General features: G+C 44.1%; 2 protein-coding genes across 4 annotated transcripts; one reads left to right on the top strand and one right to left on the bottom strand.

Annotated features, from left to right (window-relative positions):
• The first annotated feature begins 240 nt into the window (after positions 1-240).
• mthfsd (methenyltetrahydrofolate synthetase domain containing) lies at positions 241-12,802 on the top strand. Of its 3 annotated transcripts, XM_055899974.1 has the most exons (9): positions 241-438; positions 592-695; positions 8,389-8,502; positions 8,559-8,672; positions 8,825-8,938; positions 9,956-10,046; positions 10,153-10,265; positions 10,396-10,521; positions 11,514-12,802. In XM_055899974.1, exons 1-9 carry the CDS (start codon positions 411-413, stop codon positions 12,426-12,428), a joined length of 1,719 nt encoding a protein of 572 aa, XP_055755949.1. In that variant the 5' UTR covers positions 241-410; the 3' UTR covers positions 12,429-12,802. The 3 variants fall into 3 exon arrangements, with proteins under 3 accessions (XP_055755949.1, XP_055755948.1, XP_055755947.1); XM_055899973.1 differs by lacking the exon at positions 8,559-8,672 and having other exon boundaries at positions 242-438; XM_055899972.1 differs by lacking the exon at positions 8,389-8,502 and having other exon boundaries at positions 243-438.
• Positions 12,803-15,825: 3,023 nt separating this feature from the next.
• Positions 15,826-20,133, bottom strand: LOC129834987 (forkhead box protein F1-like). Its single transcript, XM_055900347.1, has 2 exons — positions 18,839-20,133; positions 15,826-16,999 (listed from the first exon to the last, which is right to left on the bottom strand). The coding sequence occupies exons 1-2, from the start codon at positions 19,809-19,811 to the stop codon at positions 16,836-16,838; spliced, it is 1,137 nt and encodes a 378-aa protein (XP_055756322.1). The 5' UTR covers positions 19,812-20,133; the 3' UTR covers positions 15,826-16,835.
• Positions 20,134-20,547: the final 414 nt, after the last annotated feature.

The following is a 20,547-nucleotide window of genomic DNA, read 5'->3' as shown; positions in this document are numbered from 1 at the left end:
GCTTAGTAATACAACATTTAGACACTTATCTGATATGCTAGCACTTTGTGCTGTGTGCGATTTGTCAGTTGAGAGTCGACGTGTAATCATTAGTCCAAACAGTTGCAAAACGTTCTAAAACGAGTTTCTATTGGACAAATTTAGGAATGCCCTTCCCCGTTAGCTATGGTTGCTTGCGTTAAACGTTTTGTAACAATCGACTTAATGAATGCATCCCATGTTTGCTTTTGACCGTGTAAGGTTTGGCCTTTCCGAGCTACCATACAGAAAAAAAACAACCCTGACAAGCAGCTGTTGCTACAATGTTAAAGAACTCCCACGTGCGCAAATCAATCTGTGGTCCCTTTGTGATAGTTTGACTAATCGTCAGTGAAATTGTGAGAATTTTCTGCATCTTCGACTAGAGGACAATGGAGGCCGTTATTACGATTAATCCCGGTAAATGATTGCTGCGTGTTTAGTGTAAATTCACTAATGCTAACGCATGCCAATGGATGGTAGCCTAGCAGTTGCCGTTATGAAGTTGCGATTTACATGACCCTTTCTTCAAAACTGTCATTTCATCAAGCATGTGAATTGTTTTTTGTTTAGGGGCCACGAAATGGGACATCCGAGAGAAAGTTTGGGATTACATTGAAGCTAAGAATCTTGCAAACTTTCCAAGGCCTGTGCACAACAGAATCCCCAATTTCAAGGTAGGGCATTTCTGGAGGTTCAGTGTATTGCAATTTGATTGAACTATTCCTAAACCTAACCCTATTAGTATTTGTCAAAATATGTTTGAACCCTCTTGTCAGTAGTTTCAATTTGTATTTTGCATGTGCTGCTGGTAAAGGTCCCAAATAGCCATTTTGAAAAGTATTGTCAAATGTTCATTGTGCACTCTGCACAGCCATTGGTCTGCACTAATACATTTAGCTAGCTAGCCTTACCTAAACATCAGACTGCTACCATGGTTACTCCATGACACCAGTCTAAAAGAAGGAGCTATAAAAAAGACTCAGTCTCTACAAGACAGAATGTTGAAGAAAATAATATTTACACTCTACCGTTTATACATGCTGTTTATCCTTTTGGCTGTAGGATGTTGAGAAGGTATCAACAGGAAAAGTGTTTACCCGACTTTTTGCACAATATGTTAACAATAGCCGAATGTAACTAAATGTATTTGTATTTATTAGGGATCCCCATTAGCTTCTGCCAAGGCAGCAGTTACTCTTCCTGGGGTCCAAACACATTAAGGCACTTACATCTCACACAAAACAAAAGATAAAACAGTACATTATTTTAAAACTTTTTTTAAACTAGGCAAGTCAGTTAAGAACAAGTTCTTATTTACAATGACGGCCTACCAAAAGACAAAAGGCCTCCTGCGGGGACGGCGGCTGGGATTAAAACTATAGGACCAAACACACATCAAGACAAGAGGGAACACAACACTACATAAAGAGAGACCTAAGCCGACAACATAGCATGGCACTAACACATGACAACACAACATGGTAGCAGTTCAAAAAAGGGTACAAACATTATTGGGCACAGACAACAGCACAAAGGACAAGAAGGTAGAGACAACAATACATCACGCAAAGCAGCCACAACTGCCAGTAAGAGTGTCAATGATTGAGTCTTTGAATGAAGAGATTGAGATAAAACGGTCCAGTTTGAGTGTGTGTTCCAGTCGCTAGCTGCAGCGAACTGAAAAGAGGAGCGACCCAGGGATGTGTGTTTTGGGGACATTTAACAGAATGTGACTGGCGGAACAGGTGTTGGATGAGGGCTGCAGTAGATATCTCAGATGGGAGGGGGGGGTGAGGCCTAAGAGGGTTTTATATAACATTATTACACCACTACATATCTACAATACAAAATGTATAATACCACCATATAACCATATTACTATGTGTGTGTAGAGTGCGTGTGCTAGCATTTGTGTGTGTATGCATGTCTGTACCTGTGAGTCTCTTCACAGGGGTATTGTTATGTTTTTTAAAATCCGATTCTGCTGCTTGCATGTAGTCATGGCTCTATGTAGTACTGTGTGCCTCCCATAGTCTGTTCTGGACTTGGGGATTGTGAAGAGTCCTCTGGTGGCATGTCTTGTGGGGTATGCATTGGTGTCCGAGCTGTGTGCTAGTAGTTTAAACAGACAGCTCGGTGCATTCAGCTTGTCAATGATTATAAAAACAAGTAGTGATGAAGCCAATCTCTCCTCCACTTTGAGCCAGGAGAGATTGACAGAGGTCGACCGATTAATCGGAATGGCCGATTTTAATTTGGGCCGATTTCAAGTTTTCAGAACAATCGGAAATCGGTATTTTTGGACACCGATTTGGGCTATTTTTATTATTATTTATTTTTTAATATATATATATATATTTATATATTTTTTACACCATTTATTTGACTAGGCAAGTCAGTTAAGAACACATTCTTATTTTCAATGACGGCCTAGGAACGGTGGGTTAACTGCCTTGTTCAGGGGCAGAATGACAGATTTTTACCTTATCAGCTCGGGGATTCAATCTTGCAACCTTACAGTTAACTAGTGCAACGCTCTAACCACCTGCCTTACATTGCACTCCACGAGGAGCCTGACTGTTACGCGAATGCAGTAAGAAGCCAAGGTAAGTTGCTAGCTAGCATTTAAACTTAACTTATAAAAAACAATCAATCAATCATAATCACTTGTTAACTACACATGGTTGATGATATTACTAGTTTATCTAGCGTGTCCTGCGTTGCATATAATCGATGCGGTGCGCTATCGCGAAAAAGGGCTGTCGTTGCTCCAACGTGTACCAAACCATAAACATCCATGTCTTTCTTAAAATCAAAACACAAGTATATATTTTTAAACCTGCATATTTAGTTAATATTGCCTGCTAACATTAATTTATTTTAACTCGGGAAATGGTGTCACTTCTCTTGCAACAGAGTCAGGGTATATGCAGCAGTTTGGGCCTCCTGGCTCGTTGCGAACTGTGTGGAGACTATTTCTTCCTAACAAAGACAGCCAACTTCACCAAACGGGGGATGATTTAACAAAAGTGCATTTGTGAAAAAAAGCACAATCGTTGCACGACTGTACCTAACCATAAACATCAATGCCTTTCTTAAAATCAATACACAGAAGTATATATTTTTAAACCTGCATATTTAGCTAAAAGAAATCCAGGTTAGCAGGCAATATTAACCAGGTGAAATTGTGTTACTTCTTTTGCTTTCATTGCACGCAGAGTCAGGGTATATGCAACAGTTTGGGCCGCCTGGCTCGGTGCGAACTATTTCGCCAGAATTTTACGTAATTATGACATAACATTGAAGGTTGTGCAATGTAACAGGAATATTTAGACTTATGGATGCCACCCGTTAAATAAAATACGGAACGGTTCCGTATTTCACTGAAAGAATAAACGTTTTGTTTTTGAGATGATAGTTTACGGATTCGACCATATTAATGACCTAAGGCTATTTCTGTGTGTTATTTTATAATTAAGTCTATGATTTGATAGAGCAGTCTGACTGAGCGATGGTAGGCACCAGCATGCTCGTAAGCATTCATTCAAACAGCACTTTTGTGCTTGAAGCATTGCGCTGTTTATGACTTCAAGCCTATCAACTCCCGAGATTAGGCTTGTGTAACTGATGTGAAATGGCTAGCTAGTTTGCGGGGTGCACGCTAATAGCGCTTCAAACGTCACTCGCTCTGAGACTTGGGAGTAGTAGTTCCCCTTGCTCTGCATGGGTAACGCTGCTTCGAGGGTGGCTGTTGTCGATGTGTTCCTGGTTCGAGCCCAGGTAGCGGCGAGGAGAGGGATGGAAGCTATACTGTTACACTGGCAATACTATAGTGCCTATAAGAACATCCAATAGTCAAAGGTATATGAAATACAAATGGTATAGAGAGAAATAGTCCTATAATAACTACAACCTAAAACTACTTACCTGGGAATATTGAAGACTCATGTTAAAAGGAACCACCAGATTTCATATGTTCTGAGCAAGGAACTTAAAAGTTAGCTTTCTTACATGGCACATATTGCACTTTTACTTTCTTCTCCAACACTTTGTTTTTGCATTATTTAAACCAAATTGAATATGTTTCATTATTTATTTGAGGCTAAATTGATTTTATTGATGTACTATATTAAGTTAAAATAAGTGTTCATTCAGTATTGTTGTAATTGTCATTATTACAAATACATTTTTTTAAATGTATTATTATTAATTAATTTTTAAATCGGCCGATTAATCGGTATCAGCTTTTTTTGGTCCTCCAATAATCGGTATCGGCGGTGAAAAATCATAATCGGTCGACCTCTACTACAGAGGGTAGTGCATACGGCCCAGTACATCACTGGGACTAAGCTGCCTGGCATCCAGGACCTCTACACCAGGCGGTGTCAGAGGAAGGCCATAAAAAAATGTTAAAGACCCCAGCCACCCCAGTCATAGACTGTTCTCTCTAATACCGCATTGCAAAAGCGGTACCGGAGTGCCAAGTCTAGGACAAAAAGGCTTCTCAACAGTTTTTACCCCCAAACCATAAGACTCCTGAACAGGTAATCAAATGGCTACCCGGACTATTTTGCATTGTGTCCCCCCCCCCCAACCCATCTTTTTACGCAGCTGCTACTCTGTTTATCATATATGCATATTCACTTTAACTATACATTCATGTACATACTACCTCAATTGGGCCGACCAATCAATGCTCCCGCACATTGGCTAACCGGGCTATCTGCACTGTGTCCCACCCACCACCCGCCAACCCCTCTTTTACGCTACTGCTACTCTCTGTTCATCATATATGCATAGTCACTTTAACCATATCTACATGTACATACTACCTCAATCAGCCTGACTAACCGGTGTCTGTATGTAGCCTCGCTACTTTTATAGCCTCGCTACTGTATATAACCTGTCTTTTTACTGTTGTTTTATTTCTTTACCTACCTATTGTTCACCTAATACCTTTTTTACACTATTGGTTAGAGCCTGTAAGTAAGCATTTCACTGTAAGGTTGTACACACCTGTTGTATTCAGCGCACGTGACAAATACACTTTGATTTGTAATTTTCAATTCTGTAAAGTGAGTGTGGAAGAGGTGAAAAACGTATTGTTGTCTATCAACAATGACAAGCCACCGGGGTCTGACAACTTGGATGGAAAATGACTGAGGATAATAGCGGACACTATTGTCACTCCTCCTGGACAGAAGCAAAACTAATTCAGCTTCCCAAGAATAGTAAAGCCCCTTTACTGGCTCAAATAGCCAACCAATCAGCCTGTTACCAACCCTTAGTACACTTTGGGGGGGGGGAATGGTGTTTGGATCGTTCTAGTTTGTTGATGTGGACACCAAGGAACTTGAAGCTCTCAACCTGCTCCACTACAGCCTCGTTGATGAGAATGGGGGCGTGCTCGGTCCTCCTTTTCCTGTAGTCAACAATAATCTCTTTAGTCTTGGTTACGTTGAGGGATAAGTTGTTATTCTGGCACCACCCGGCCAGGGATCTGACTTCCTCCCTATAGGCTTTCTCGTCGTTGTCGGTGATCAGGCCTACCATTGTTGTGTCATCTGCAAACTTAATGATGATGTTGGAATCGTGCCTGGCCATGCAGTCGTGGGTGAACAGGGAGTACAGGAGGGGACTGAGCACGCACCCCTGGGGAGCGCCAGTGTTGAGGATCAGCGTGGCAAATGTTGCTACCTACCCTCACCACCTGGGGGCGGCCCGTCAGGAAGTCCAGGATCCAGTTGCAGAGGGAGGTGTTTAGTCCCAGGATCCTTAGCTTAGTGATGAGTTTTGAGGTTACTATGGTGTTGAACGCTAAGCTGTAGTCAATGAATAGCATTCTCACTTAAGTGTTCCTTTAGTCAAGGTGTGGAGTGCAATAGAGATTGCATCATCTGTGGATCTGTTTGGGCTGTATGCGAATTGGAGTGGGTCTAGGGTTTCTGGGATAATGGTGTTGATGTGAGCCATTACCAACATTTCAAAGCACTTCATGGCTACAGACGTGAGTGCTACGGGTCTGTAGTCATTTAGGCAGGTTGCCTTTGTGTTCTTGGGCACAGGGACTATGGTGGTCTGCTTGAAACATGCTGGTATTACAGACTTAATCAGGGACATGTTGAAAATGTCAGTGAAGACACCTGCCAGTTGGTCAGCACATGCCTGGAGCACACGTCCTGGTAGCCCTGCAGCCTTGTGAATGTTGACCTGTTTAAAGGTCATACTCACGTCGGCTACGGAAAGCGTGATCACACAGTCGCCTGGAACAACTGATGCTCTCATGCATGCCTCAGTGTTGCTTGCCTCGAAGCGAGCATAGAAGTGATTTAGCTCGTCTGGTAGGCTCGTGTCACTGGGCAGCTTGCGGCTGTGCATCCCTTTGTATTCTGTAATAGTTTGCAAGCCCTGCCACATAAGACGAGTGTCGGAGCCGGTGTAGTGTGAGTCATTCTTAGACCTGTATTAACACTTTGCCTGTTTGTTGGTTTGTCGCAGGGCATAGCAGGATTTCTTGGAAGCTTCCGGGTTAGAGTCCCGCACCTTGAAAGCGGCAGCTCTACTCTTTATCTCAGTGCGAATGTTCCCTGTAATCCATGGCTTCTGGTTGGGGTATGTACGTACAGTCACTGTGGGGACGACGTGCTCGATGCACTTACTGATAAAGCCAGTGACTGAAGTGGTGTACTCCTCAATGCCATCGGAAGAATCCCGGAACATATTTCAAGTCTGTGATAGCAAAACAGTCCTGTAGTTTAGCATCTGCTTCATCTGACCACTTTTTTATAGACCGAGTCACTGGTGCTTCCTGCTTTTAATTTTTGCTTGTAAGCAGGATTCAGGAGGATAGAGTTGTGGTCGGATTTACCAAATGGAGGGAGAGCTTTGTACGCATCTCTGTGTATGGAGTACAGGTGATGTAGAATTTGTTTTTCCCTCTGGTTGCACATTTAACATGTTGATGGATATTAGGTAGAACTGATTTAAGTTTCCCTGCGTTAAAGTCTCCGGCCACTAGGAGCGCCGCCTCTGGGTGAGTGGTTTCCTGTTTGCTTATTTCCTTATACAGCTGACTGAATGCAGTCTTAGTGCCAGCATCTGTCTGTGGTGGTAATTAAACAACCACGAAAAGTATAGCTGAAAACTCTCTAGGCAAGTAGTGTGGCCTGCAATTTATCACAATATACTCTACTTCAGGCGAGCAAAATCTAGAGACTTCCTTAGATTTGCACCAGCTGTTGTTTACAAATATTCACAGACCGCCCCCCCCCCCTCGTCTTACCGGAGTGTGCTGTTCTATCTTGCCGGTGCAGCGTGTATCCCGCTAGCTGAATATCCATGTCGTCATTCTGCCAGGATTCTGTGAAACATAGGATATTACAGTTTTTGATGTCCCGTTGGTAGGATATTCGTGATCGTACCTTGTCTAGTTTATTGTCCAATGATTGCACGTTGGCAAGTAGTATTGACGGTAATGGCAGCTTTCCCACTCGCCTTTTCCGGGTCCTGAACAGGCATCCGGCTCTTTGTCCTCCGGCGCCAATGCTTGTCTTTCATAATTTGGTCAGTTATACTTGGATGTGTAGCATTTGCTAATCTTGCCACTGAAAAAAAAAAGTTGGCAATATCAGTGGGTTTTGTGATGAATGAGCCATGTGATTCAATGAATGATGGAGCCGAGTGTGTCTTTCTGCCCAAATTTTCATTTAAGGTGCTCCAAAGCTTTTTACTATCATTCTTTTGTTTCATAGTGTAGTTCCTCCTTTTTAGTCACATACTTTCTAAATGTTCAGTATGTTTGCTAATCGGTTGTGCTGCCAGACCGATTTGCCATACCTTCAGTCAACTCAAGCATGTTTTCTCACAATTATCTGTAAGTGTTTGTCGTTTGGTTACGCTCGGCCATATTGTACAAGTGTTTTGTCACGTGCAAATTGCATCAGTATTGAAAATACAAACGATATACAGACGACTAGCACATAGAAGGTCAGGTTGATAACGCTACTCTGTAGATGTTTTATCTCACATTCCTACCTGAAAAGGACCAACCAGACAGACAACCGGTATGTAGAGTTGGAGAGGAAGCTTTCCTGATCCAAATGCTAATTTCTTCCAAAGTAGAATTCTATGCAATTTAACTTGGGTTCTTCAGGCTATAGCTAGCCTAACTACCTTAGATATGTCATATTGTAAGCTAGTAGCTATCGTAGTTCCTTTGTCTTTGACCTGTGGTAAAATCTCAATTTTAGTCAAGTCTACTGGACAAAATAGGTTAACAGTGGCACACATGCTTTTGAACCCCTTGTCCTTTGTGTGTGTGTGTGGGTGCGTGCTTGTCTTGCTGTATGTGGTTGTCTATGCGGTCAGGGTGCGGTCCCGGCCTGTGACCGTCTCTCAGCCCTGCAGGAGTTCAAGTCCAGCCAGACGGTCAAAGTGAACCCGGACCGACCCCAGCAGCAGGCCCGCTACATCACCTTGGATGTAAGTGTGCACTCACATCCTCTCTCCTTACCCCCTCTCCCCCTCTCTGCCCCCAGGGTGCCCACACTGCCTGCGCCAAGGTGTCAGAGCTGCAGGTATTCAGTGAGACTGACGAGGTGAAGGTGGACCCTGACAAGCCGCTGGAGGGGGCGAGGCTGGCCGTGCTGCAGGTAGCCCTGGGCCACTGGTTCAGTAGTGTTGTCTCATCACCAGATCATAACCATTGAGTGCTGGATTTATGTCATTTGTATTAGATGCCCTTTACTCATCTGTCTATGGTTGTATTCTCTTAGCTTACTAAACTCTGGCCTCTTGCTTCTAGGCGAGGAAAACCCTGCTGGTGCCGACCCCTCGCCTTCGCACAGGACTCTTCAATAAGATTGTCCCGCCTGAGGGAGCAAGCAAAGAAGAACTGAGAGTGTGTTCCACCTCGCAGGTGAGTCAGTCCCTTCTCACTAGTGCTGAGCAATTAATTGAAATGTCAGTTATTTTTTTCCGTTTTTTTAACAACTAATTGACTTCAGTTAAATTATTTGAATTCTATTTTGTTATTTTTTTCTTCTTCTGTGAGCTCATTGCGCTGTAGTTTCTATAGAGATAAATCAGATCATGCCCGAACTGTGCGATGTTGTAGTTTCCAACAGGCCAAAGTTCTACATAGTTTAGTACAGAAAACTTGATAATTAAATACAATGAACATAATCCATTGTGCGGCTACTTGTCCGGTCTGTTTCTTTTACGCCTGCTACGTAAGAGATAGAAGAATGCGCGATCAAGAGGGGATACATAGAGAGCAGTTGCTTCGTGCTTTATTTACTTTGAAGACCTACTGAGATAGTGATTTTGTCAGACAGCATAGCCAACAGCTCTATAGAGATGAGAGGATGACTTGGAATTAAATAATAAAGTCATCAAATAAAACAAATGTAATATACACAACTGAAATATTTTTAGGAAAGTCATGTGAACTGCTGGTTAATAAGTGATAAGCAGTCATTACCATCATGGGACTTTTATTAGTTGTGTTATGTTACAGCATTCACCGCACATAATGCATAGTGCATTTCATGTTTTGTTTTTTAAATGATCAAAACCTAAATCCAAAATGGTGGTAATTTTGTAGTAATAAACTGAACCAACCCCAAGAAGCACTAATCGCTCAACACTACTTCTCCCCCAACACCCACCCCACCCCACCCCCAGTGCACATGGATTCAACATCACACTTTACCTCCTTCATTCATCACTTCCCATTCATTATCCCCATAAACATGCTGTCACTCTGTACAACTTGGTGAATCCACCATAGAAGACCAAATGCTTTGTTCCCAGACTAGTTGGAGTGTCGGGTTTCAAATGTAAAATGTTTGAATCCAATGTTTCTTGTGATCTGGTGCACCTGTTCTCACCTTTTTCTTTCTTACTTTCTTTCTTTTCTTTGTTTCTTCTCCAGGGAGTGAAGGAGTTCAGTGTCCCTGTGGGTCTGGATTCCAAGGTTCAGGTGGATCTTCTGGTGGTTGGCTCTGTGGCCGTGTCTGAGAAAGGTGAGAGCTCTGTGGGCAGTGGACACCTACCCTGGTCCAGGAAAGTTCCGGCTCAGCATCAACACCGATACTGTTAGGATTAATCTCATCTCTCCTTTCTCCTCAGGTTACCGGATAGGTAAAGGAGAGGGATTTGCTGACATGGAGTATGCCATGATGCTCTGCATGGGGGCTGTGACGGAATCCACTGTGGTGGTTACCATCGTCCATGACTGCCAGGTTAGCCTGTTATCCCACAACATGAAGTCACACACTGTGTTTGGTCTTAACCTGGATAAGTGTTGCTTCATGCTCCAGATTCCTATTATTTTGCAATGTGTGTTTGTGCTTGATGTCTGTATTGCTGCAGGTTGTTGACATCCCAGAGGATCTGATTGAGAGCCATGACATCACTGTGGACTACATCCTCACCCCGACCAGAGTCATCAAGACAGACTGCCAACGCCCCAAGCCCCAGGGCGTCATCTGGACTAAGGTACAACACTAAATCTCACCCAGTTTAATGTCGCTCAATATGATTCATTCCATTGCTTATGCAGTTCTAACTACTGTTGCTGCTGCTAGCTACAGCTGCTGGTTTTACTCATACGACTGCTATTAGTTGCTGTATGTTGCTGAGTGGCTGAAACCTCAATGATTTGAGCTAGAAAATAGCTTTCAAAATGAGGCTAAAATTGCACCCATCTTCTGTAGTTTTCCAGTAACTTTTGGCTGCACCTCAAACCGTGTTGCTTGAGCTTTGTTTGCTCACCTTCCCGTAGAAGTATACCCATTACACACACACACGCTACCTCTGGGGTCCCTTAAGACCACCATGCCTGTCCTGAGGACCCATGCTGACCTCGTAGACAGGAAGGCCATGTCTGATCATCAAAGGCCTCCACCGGGCCAGCCTGGCTGTGCAGGGCCCAGTTAAAGAGAGGGCACCGGGGCCAAGGTAAAAACAATAGCCCATTATATCCTGTACAGGAGCAGCCGCCATCACAGCCTTAGCAGACCCACTCTGCCCTGGGAAATCGGAGAGCGGTCTTTATATAGCTTACCAGGGAAGTGGAATATCCCCCCAGAATAAAGATGCTATGGTCAGAGAGGTTATCAGCGCTCCTGAAGACTCTGTTTCCTCTGCGTTCATGTACTGTAAGCATGGATGTGTTATGTGTTATGGAGTACTGTTCGTTGTTGTGTCCTTTGAGGCTTGTCGTAGTCTAGTCATGCATGGGTTTTGGTGTAGTTCATAAGCAATCTAGCATGCACTGAACATTTGCATGGTCACCTAGAACGGCATGAGCAGACACCAAACATCAGCTTTCTTGATTGTGTTTATACCCCATCACTTTACTAAACCCCATTCTTCTTGGCATGACCCAGAGCTGGGCTGCCCTTAACCCAGTGCTTTTGCTGACCTTGAGCAGCCCTGCTGTGAAATGACCTTAGTGGTCCTGAGCCTGTCCTGTTGTATACCTGCAGCTGAACGCTGAGATGCTGGAGAAGATCCCTGTGCTGAAGAAGCTCCGGGCCTTGGAGGAGGAGCAAGGGAAGGACGTGACCCTGGGGACCCACCCTCCCCCGCAGCCCAGGGAAAGGGCCAGGAGGGAGCCCCGGAGGGACAGAGAGCCCAGGTCAGAGGGTGATAGACCCCGGCGTGAGCCCAGGCGCAGGCCTAGACGGAATACCCAAGAGGACTCTGAGAGGGACCCCAACGGGGAGTCCAGGGAGGAGACTGAGCAGAAACCCAGACGACGCCCACCAAGAGTGAGGAGGGAGGGGGACAGAGAGGGGGGTAGGGATGGTGACGGGGAGGGAGGCCAGGAGGGAGGCAGAGAGGGGGGTAGGAGGGTCAGGGGATTCCGCAATGGGGGCTTCCGTGAGGGGGGCAGAGATGGAAGCAGGGGGAGAGGCAGAGGAGGCCGTGAGGGGGCCAGGGGGAGGGGAAGAGAGGGGGACAGGGATGGGGTCAGGCAAGAGGGCAGGGAGGAAGGTGGTGAGCCCCGTGAGCGCAGGCCCCCCCTGACCGTGACCACAGTGTACCTGGGGGGCATCCCTGCCGGGCTGCGTGTCAGCGAGCTGAAGACTGCTCTCCGGGAGAGGGAGGCAGCCCCCATCCGTCTCACATGGCAGGGTGCTCAGCACCGGGCCTTCCTGGACTACTTAGACCCCCAGGCTGCAGACCAGGCCCTGGCCGCCCTGGAGGGGCTCTCCCTGAACGGCCACGACCTGCAGGCTGAGCTGGCCAAGAGCCAGAGGGGAGGCAGGAGGCCAGGTCCAAGCAACCGGAGGCCCAGACCAAATACAGGTCCCAAAAATACAGCTAGAGAAAGTAGAGAGAGTACGAGTGAAGCAGAGGCAGATTCCCCCAAGCAGGAGCTCAACCATAGTGAGTAACTGCCTGCTTCTCTGTCCATCTCTGTAACAGAAGCCAAGCCAGCAGAAAGAAAAGGCTGTGTTTCATGAAAGGGAAGGATGCTACCTTCACTGTACCAATGTGAAGTGTGAAAATATGTTTAATGCCTTAAGCAGTTTGGTTTGTCGTTCTGGTTTTTAGTGTTGGTATTGATAACACGTAACCCCATTTACGTTTGAAATGTTCTTATACAGAAGTTTCATCCACACTGGCAGGCCTGTCTGTCAGTCACAAAGGAAGGAGAGGTTTTCCCTGTTAGTCTCTTTGTGCAGGGGCAATGTTTAATGTCCTACATGTAATGCCATTGGAATTCACAGGATATTTTCTGTACTAAATAAACCATACTTTGAGTTCATAGTTTTAACCATTTTTGTCTTCTTTATATCTCAAAACCCAGGACTGATCAACCTATGACTGTCAAATGATGATCTGTGTACACACCATACACCGCTAGTCTGTCAGTACTGTGTGTTGCTATTGTTGCAAGTTATCCTACTGACGAACAATCTGGGGAAAATATGAACCTAAATCTAAAACAGATGAGGGAAATAGTATAGCAAGATGGATGGTGAGCTGGTGTGTTAACCCTTCATCAAGTGTCCTATCCTCTCATGGGACCTTGTTTATGTCTTTTGGCAGTATTGGGCTGTTTTCCAGCACTCCTCTCGCTAATGGCATTATACATGGTATAGCCTATCAGAGGGCCTGACAAGTCCAATTAGTCTGAGGGTGGTATGTGGGGAGCAGGCGTTAAGAGGACTAGCTGTAGTATACTGGATGTGCTAACCTCTCTGAGCTGTCTATTGCTAAAGATACAGTACCTCTGGAAGTGATATGTTGTATAACCAGCAGGTAAACATTATGGCTGGCATGACATGTCTGATGGCTTATTTGAACTTACTTTGGCTAACGCTTGAGGTTCTATCTGCAGCTACCTGCAGTGCCCTAACCCTGTGACAACCTGTGTGCATTTGGTTGGCCTAACAGTGACTTATAGCTGCTGTGCTAATGCTCGGCTTGGCCAAAGAGGTGTCCTACAGTTCAGAGTAGTTTAGACAGGCTGAGGGACGAGCACATAGAATGTCTGCTTCTCCAGACCAGAACCTAGGCAGGCTTTTTATGGAGTTGTCATCCAGCCCAGGGAACAGCTGTGGAGCCCCAGCAGGAATCCCAGCCCCATAGAGGTGCTGCGCCCCGGCTCACGTCATCAGCATGCTAATGTGTGGTCCCTCCGCTGCAGTGTGGAGCGACTGGGCCTGCTGCCCCTGTGTGCTCTGCTCATACAAGGGAATTTCACTGGGGTTCAGAGAGTGGTCACCTCCTCGTGAGATAGCACAGCTCCATACATACATAGTCACACACAGAAACTCCAACATATTGTAACGACCCGGTATTGTGTTCTGTGTTTGTGGGTGTGTTATGGTTCTCATGGCTACTAGCAGGGGTTGAATATGTCAGGACAGATGGAAAGGTTGGGGGGGTATGATGGGTAATACCGCGGGATTTGGAAATGCATAAATAGGGATTACTGTCTCATTGTTCGCTCTCTTCTGTTCGTGCCTTGATCTGTTCCTATGAGAGTGACTCTTGACCCGACAGGGTAACATTGTGTACGTTCGGCATTTAGCGGCGTGGGTTGTGGCCGGAACAATAGCCCAGTTTATGAATAAACCTGTGTTCTGACCTGCACACCTAGAGTCCGTCTCTTTTTCCTTTATGACCCAGCCGGGTCATTACAATATACACAGCAGGGCATGGGGCCCAATGTGAGAATAAGCTATTATAACAATACTTCACTTCCAAAACACTTAAGTTTTGTTATTACTGTATTTGTCCTTGTAGGTAACGTTATAGTGCAACTAAAGTGTTTAATATAATAAAAACACTAACATCAAGTTGAAGTGACTATTGAAATGCAGAATATAATGTGTGTGATTTCATTTGTTCCTTTGCGATTTTAAGCATTTTTTCAGACACTGATATAATAGGGCTACTTCTAGAATGCATGCCCAAATCTTTTTTCTTACACTAATGGTTTAAACAGTACATTTGAACAGGCAGTATTTCCGTATTAGTCAACGTTTTGATAGTGAATGCAACATTTGTTGTATTGTTTGATTCGAATATATGTTTTACTTAACTAGTTCTAGTATAGTGTTGAAGTGCTCTTTATAGCTTGTGACACTTAAGGAAGTTTTTGGGAATTCAGTGCAATTGGATTTGTGCATAAATGACGTATTTAAGTCAAATTAAGCGTACAGATTTCAAGTTAGATTCGGTGCTGAAACAAGTCTGCGTTCTGTCCAATATGACATTTCCAAAGTAACAAATGTAAAGATTGAATCGACATGTTTGTGAAAATGGCATTTCAGATTGTAAATGTCTTCTGCAGTTCAGCCTTTAGATTCATACAATGGAAATAAAACCAAGGTGTCTTATAATGCACGAGAAATGCTTAGGCCTATATTATTTTAGAAGTCTTTATACTGATTTAAGCCCTGTGTGATTTGCTATGTATTTTGGGGGGGGGGGGCAGATGTCATGCAATGTAGCGCTAAGTAGGAAAGGCATATAAGCATCTACAGCAACAAATAAACCAACGTTTTATCAGTGAGAATAAGCCCATAATCTCAAGGTTGAAAAAATACATAACCCACACAAAATAATAAAAACTCCCGTTTAAATGCTATTTAGCTATGGCTATACTGGCTACAGCCTATATATTCCAGTAAAAACAACCTCACATCCAGAATGCTGTATTTGAGAAAAGGCCCGTTGTGCCTTTATCAGAGTAGGATAAATGTTTCTCGGCGGTGGGCACGCGTTTTCCTCCCTCTCTTTGAAACCGTATCCGAGGCGAATTCGCCCTCTCCCCGTAACTGCTGGCTCTGATTTGTTACGGGTTAATTGCAACATACACTCCGATTACACAGTTATACATTGGACAGAAGTTTTCGACCTCCAACAGATATTTGTCTTATTTTATATCCAACCATAGGCTATTGTGTTTTTAGCTAATTCCTTTAACATGAGCGTCAATAGGCTAATGGATGTAGCCTATACTAACGAATTGTGTTCACCTATAGGCCTATTCTTGTCTAAACCTGAATCAATTCCTAAATACGTGGCCTATTTTCACATTAAAATATTTGGTTGATTATCTGAATATTAAGGACTTATGACGAATAGTTTTGAGTTTGAAGACAACTAAAATAGAACACCCCCAAAAATATTTAAAGGCCTTCCCGTTGCACCACACAGTGGAATAGACTGAACTGTATCTGCATGTGTAATTGTCCCTAAAAAAAGGGAAAAAAGAACATTCGAGAAGTGTCAAAATAATGGAAACAGAAATAATTGTATAGGTGTTTCAGCCAGTTAAACTGCATGCCAATACGTTTAATTTTATACAAATCGTGTGTAGTAATATACAGACTAATCTAAAGACACTCGAGTATGCCAATACTCAGCATAACATCATTTACAATTTATACAGTGCTGAAAAATAACGGGTGTCTACACGGATATATACACCTAAATAGACATGTAACTAATAGTGCTTACATCTATATCTTCAATTTCCGTTTTAAAACAAATAAGAACGCGTCATGGCAAATATTGCCAATAAAGCAGACTTCAATATTGTGGCTATAAGTGTACAATTAAAAATATGCACAGAATAAATAAGAAGTTGCGCTTTGCTATTTAAAAAGTGCCTTCATCTTTCCTTAATTCAGATCGTCTTGTTGTTGATTTACAAATGTTAATGTATGGTGTAGCCTATAGCTTAGTTTAAACTTCTCAGAAAATCAAATAAAAATCGAAGTATCATTTCGATGGACCCGAGTAGCATAACCCGGGTTAAATAAGCAATGAAATTGTCCCCGCAGTATATCTTTTGAATGCATAACAAAAATAATACACATTGTTGTACATTGTAAAATATTCTCAAGTGGTAGTCATCCGCCCGCAGAGTTATAGTACCAAGCGGCAGCTGGGGTTGAGATGCATGAGGTGAGTGTCAACCGGTCTCTGCTTTACCTCTTGTGTGGCACACAGACATTTCTTGAAAATAGCCCACAGCTTAGGCCTACACCACAAGGCTGTTCTGTGATATTTCCACTCCATTTTTGGTTTCTGAGAGAGATAAACATTGAAGTTTAACAATCTGTATTTGCAGTATTTATGTCTCTGTACCAAATCCTTTGTGTGAAAAGTTGTTTAGTTTATGGGTTCTCTGGCGTTACTGTTGCTTCTCTTACAGCGCGCTCCAGGGCCTGCCTTCTCTCCTGCCTCCAAGGGTTGGGTTGCTTCCTCGTCTCAGCCCTGCAGCCGCTTTGGCTTTAGTGGCTCAAGTCAGTGATGTCCGTTATTCACTGTAAGGGCTGTCACATGACGCAGGGCTTGATGTCCTGGTAGGCGACCTGTTGGTGATGATAGTAGGAACTGCTGCTGGGCGAATGCATCGTTGAAGACGTCATCGCGTTGAAGGAGAAGACGAACTCCTTCCGGTCACACATACTGGGAGACTGAGAATGGTACCGTGGAATACCTAAGAATACAGAGACAAGAGTACATCATATTTCAATTCACATTATGCCATATAGCATGCCAACCCAATATGAATGTGTTGCTGTCAATTGGCAAACAGTATGGTTGTCTTTCTGAATAGGCTAGTAAGAACCACAGGTCGAGAAGAATATAGGCCAGCATTTTAAAGAAAAGGTGGTAGCTGAGGGGAAAAGGACACCGCACACTGCTCTTGATAGTATTACTGATCTTTAATAAGCTTACTTATCGGCCTCACAGGTACCCAATGATTTATGAAAACTTGCTCGGTAGGTCTATGTCCTCATTGTGGTTTTAAAGACGTGTTTAATACGTCTTATTTACACACTTTATTCGAATATTTATGAAATTCATATTGTTATATTTGTTAGCAATTATTTGTTTTTCCTTCGCCTCCAACCGCTTTCGATGCGTGGAACGGATGTGGGTGGGGCTAGGTCTACATAAGGGTGCTAAAGAAAAAAGGAAACTCAAAAGCTCTGACGAAGGCTGTGAGGCCGATACGTAAACTTATTAAAGATCAGTAATACTATCAAGAGCAGTGTCCTTTTCCCCTCATCTTGTCCAACTGTTACCATCCACCTGCAAAAAATATTGCTCAGATGTGCGAGTGCATTTTGAATAAAGAAAAGGTGGTAACAAATTACTTAAATACATATTTATGGGTACAAGGAAAATTAAGAAACTAGTATTGCCACTGGGTGATTGCATATAGCCCTAAATTATCCATCATCAAAATAATACACATTTACCTTTGTCTATAGAAAGAAAATGTAAAAAAAAAAAAAAAAAAAAAAAAATCAAAAGTGACTACTGACCTTTTTGATGTTGGCCTAATTTGTTATTTATAGGGTGAATTGTTATCTTGTGCATTGCATTATTTAGCCTATATTGTAATATTATAAAAGTCGATTGAAGTAGGACTAGTATTGCCTAAATCTTTTCAGAATATTGTTAAAGAGGATAAATTCATCCTAAATTGCCTTTCAAGAACAATTAATTGTAATTTGGGTAGATAATCTTTCATTTAATTTGGGAAAACCCCGGTCTGTCTGATTGGGGCTGTCGTAGGGAACTGTTGAGGCAGAGAACCGTCTGGAGAGCTCGAGAGTGGGATAGTTCTAATTGGCAGTGGCCTGCTCGCACGCAAATCCCGGAGGACCGGGTGCCTCGAGGGCTTGAGCTGGCTGGCTCCGGCTCGCGCTTGTCTCTAGATTGGCACCGTTCTAAACACTTGTCCCAGAAGACGTGCTGTCCGCGTGCTTCCTTAAACCACCTCCAGGAATTTATTAGGAAAACAGAGTGAGGGTTAAACCCGCTGTTGTCCCACTCCTTGGCCAGTTAAATGAGGACAGGAAACCGAATTACTTAACTTCCTTGCTAGATAATTAGACGATGGTTTCTTGCGTCCATTTCCTTATTTCCAAGATAACAGAACTATAATTTCTACCAATATTGTCCGCCAAAAACTGTGGCATATTGGAGTTGTTGTAGGCCTATGTAAAAACAAATGCATTGAGCACTGCTCAGTCCCTATCTTTGCCCACTGCACTGATTGCAGTAGGCGACGGCTGCCGAAAGACCTTTGCATATAGCTGGCCAATAGCAGTAATGTAATCTTCGTTTGTATCTACTGTCTGCGAAACAATGCTCTACATGCCTAGATATTTTCATTTTTCTTCCTCGTTTATAATTTACTTTAGAAGTTGTGGATTTGGTTCAAAGCAATTAGTGGGCTATAGCCTAGGCCTTGTGTTTATTTCGCACACATTTTAGGCTATTGGGTATGACTCACTGTAAAAGGCATGCGATGTTAGTTTACCTTGCAAATCTGTGTTACTGTGTCCGTTCTGATGAAGATTATACTGGTCTAGGGAATGCGTGGGTAAACTGGGCTGCAGTGGGTTCGCCCCGGGGTTGCAGGGAGACAGTGGCTGCTGCTTGATGTAAGAACCTCCGTTATTCAGAGAGGATGAAGGCGCTTGAGCCCAGGCCGAGCTTGAGTAGACGGGATGCGGCTCCATCACTCCCCCGCTGGTGAGGAGGGGCGAGCCTGAATTGTCGTGGTGGGGGTACTCGCCCCCCGTGGATCCTGTGCAGTTCCCCATGTAGGAATGTCCACTGTTGGCTGACAAGTGGGACATGGAGTGCCCGGCCAGACCCATCCCCTCCATGTTGCCTGCCAAGTGTCCATTCATCATCCCAATCCCGCTGTCCAGAGACAAGCCGTTGGGCGGACAGGACAGGCCCCCGCCGCTCCCCTGGAAGTTATAGGACTCGGGGAGGTGGTTGAATCCCAGGCCGTTCATCATGCTGTACATGGGCTTCAACGCCTGGCATTTACGCCTGAAGCCCCGCGGCCTCCTGCGGAAGGATCCCTCCTCGAACATGAACTCACTGGCTGGGTCGATAGTCCAGTAGTGGCCCTTCCCGGGCCGTCCGAGACCCTTGGGCAGCTTTATGAAGCACTCATTCAGGGACAAGTTGTGACGCACGGAATTCTTCCATCCTTGGTAAGAGCCTCTGAAAAACGGGAAGCGGCTCTGTAGGAACTGGTAAATTTCACTGAGCGTCAGGCGTTTGGTGGGAGAGCTCTGGATAGCCATGACTATCAGCGCAATGTAAGAGTAGGGGGGCTTCTCTGGGCGGCGGATCCCCGCGTTGGTCTTTTTGGTTTTGGTGGTGGAGGAGGCGGTCTCCATCACAGTGGTCTGTCCGTGGGGCTTCTCCGGGGCAGACATCGGGCTGCTTTGGGCAGGAGTCTGCGCTGGGGGCTGCTGGACCTCTGCCGTCATTAGTTAGACTATCAGCGCAATGGCAAAAATGTTTGACAAAAATATCCACGTCCTCGTTTTTAAGTAGTACTAGAAATTTCGAATAAATAATCAAAGAAAAGTTTAAGATGGTTACCAATAATCTCTGCTGTTGAACTACGCACGGTCAAATGCAAAGCTGAATTTCTGTAAACCGTGCGTTATTGCGCTCTTCCTTTTGGTGCCTAAATTCCTTAGCCAATGTGAACCCTGAAACCCGTAGCGAGTGTCCAAATTGAAATGGGGGATAAACGGGAGCTACTTCAACTTCTGTCGGTGCGTCTGGAGGAGCTCGCCTTTTACTTATCCGTTGCCATCAGCGCCTTGCTAGCTCGAGCTCTTGACCATCAGGACGTCATTGGCGCACCGGGCCCGCCCAGTCCCCTCCCACTCACACACATCTGCCTGGCTTTAGTTTGTCTGGGAGCAGTTTTTTTTTACCCAACTCAAAATCAGTGAAGTGGATCTTTCTTAACAATCAAAATTACATTTTATTGAACAGAAAATTATCATTTTTTAATAGCATGGCGTGAAACAGGAATTATTTTCAAATATAGGACATAGCCTACTAGAATATCTGTTTTCAGAATGTAAATGGTAGCCTAATACAACAGCCTACAGAGGCCTATGCTAGAACTTTGCAACGTTGAATAGTTTTTATTTTCGCAACGACAATATTTCTTAAACAGTGTTTTTGAAAATGTATGTTTTTACTAAG

The sequence above is a fragment of the Salvelinus fontinalis genome, chromosome 35 (genome assembly GCF_029448725.1).
Source record: "Salvelinus fontinalis isolate EN_2023a chromosome 35, ASM2944872v1, whole genome shotgun sequence".
In the NCBI taxonomy this organism is placed as follows: Eukaryota; Metazoa; Chordata; class Actinopteri; order Salmoniformes; family Salmonidae; genus Salvelinus; species Salvelinus fontinalis.
This window is presented reverse-complemented; position numbering and strand designations above follow the sequence as displayed.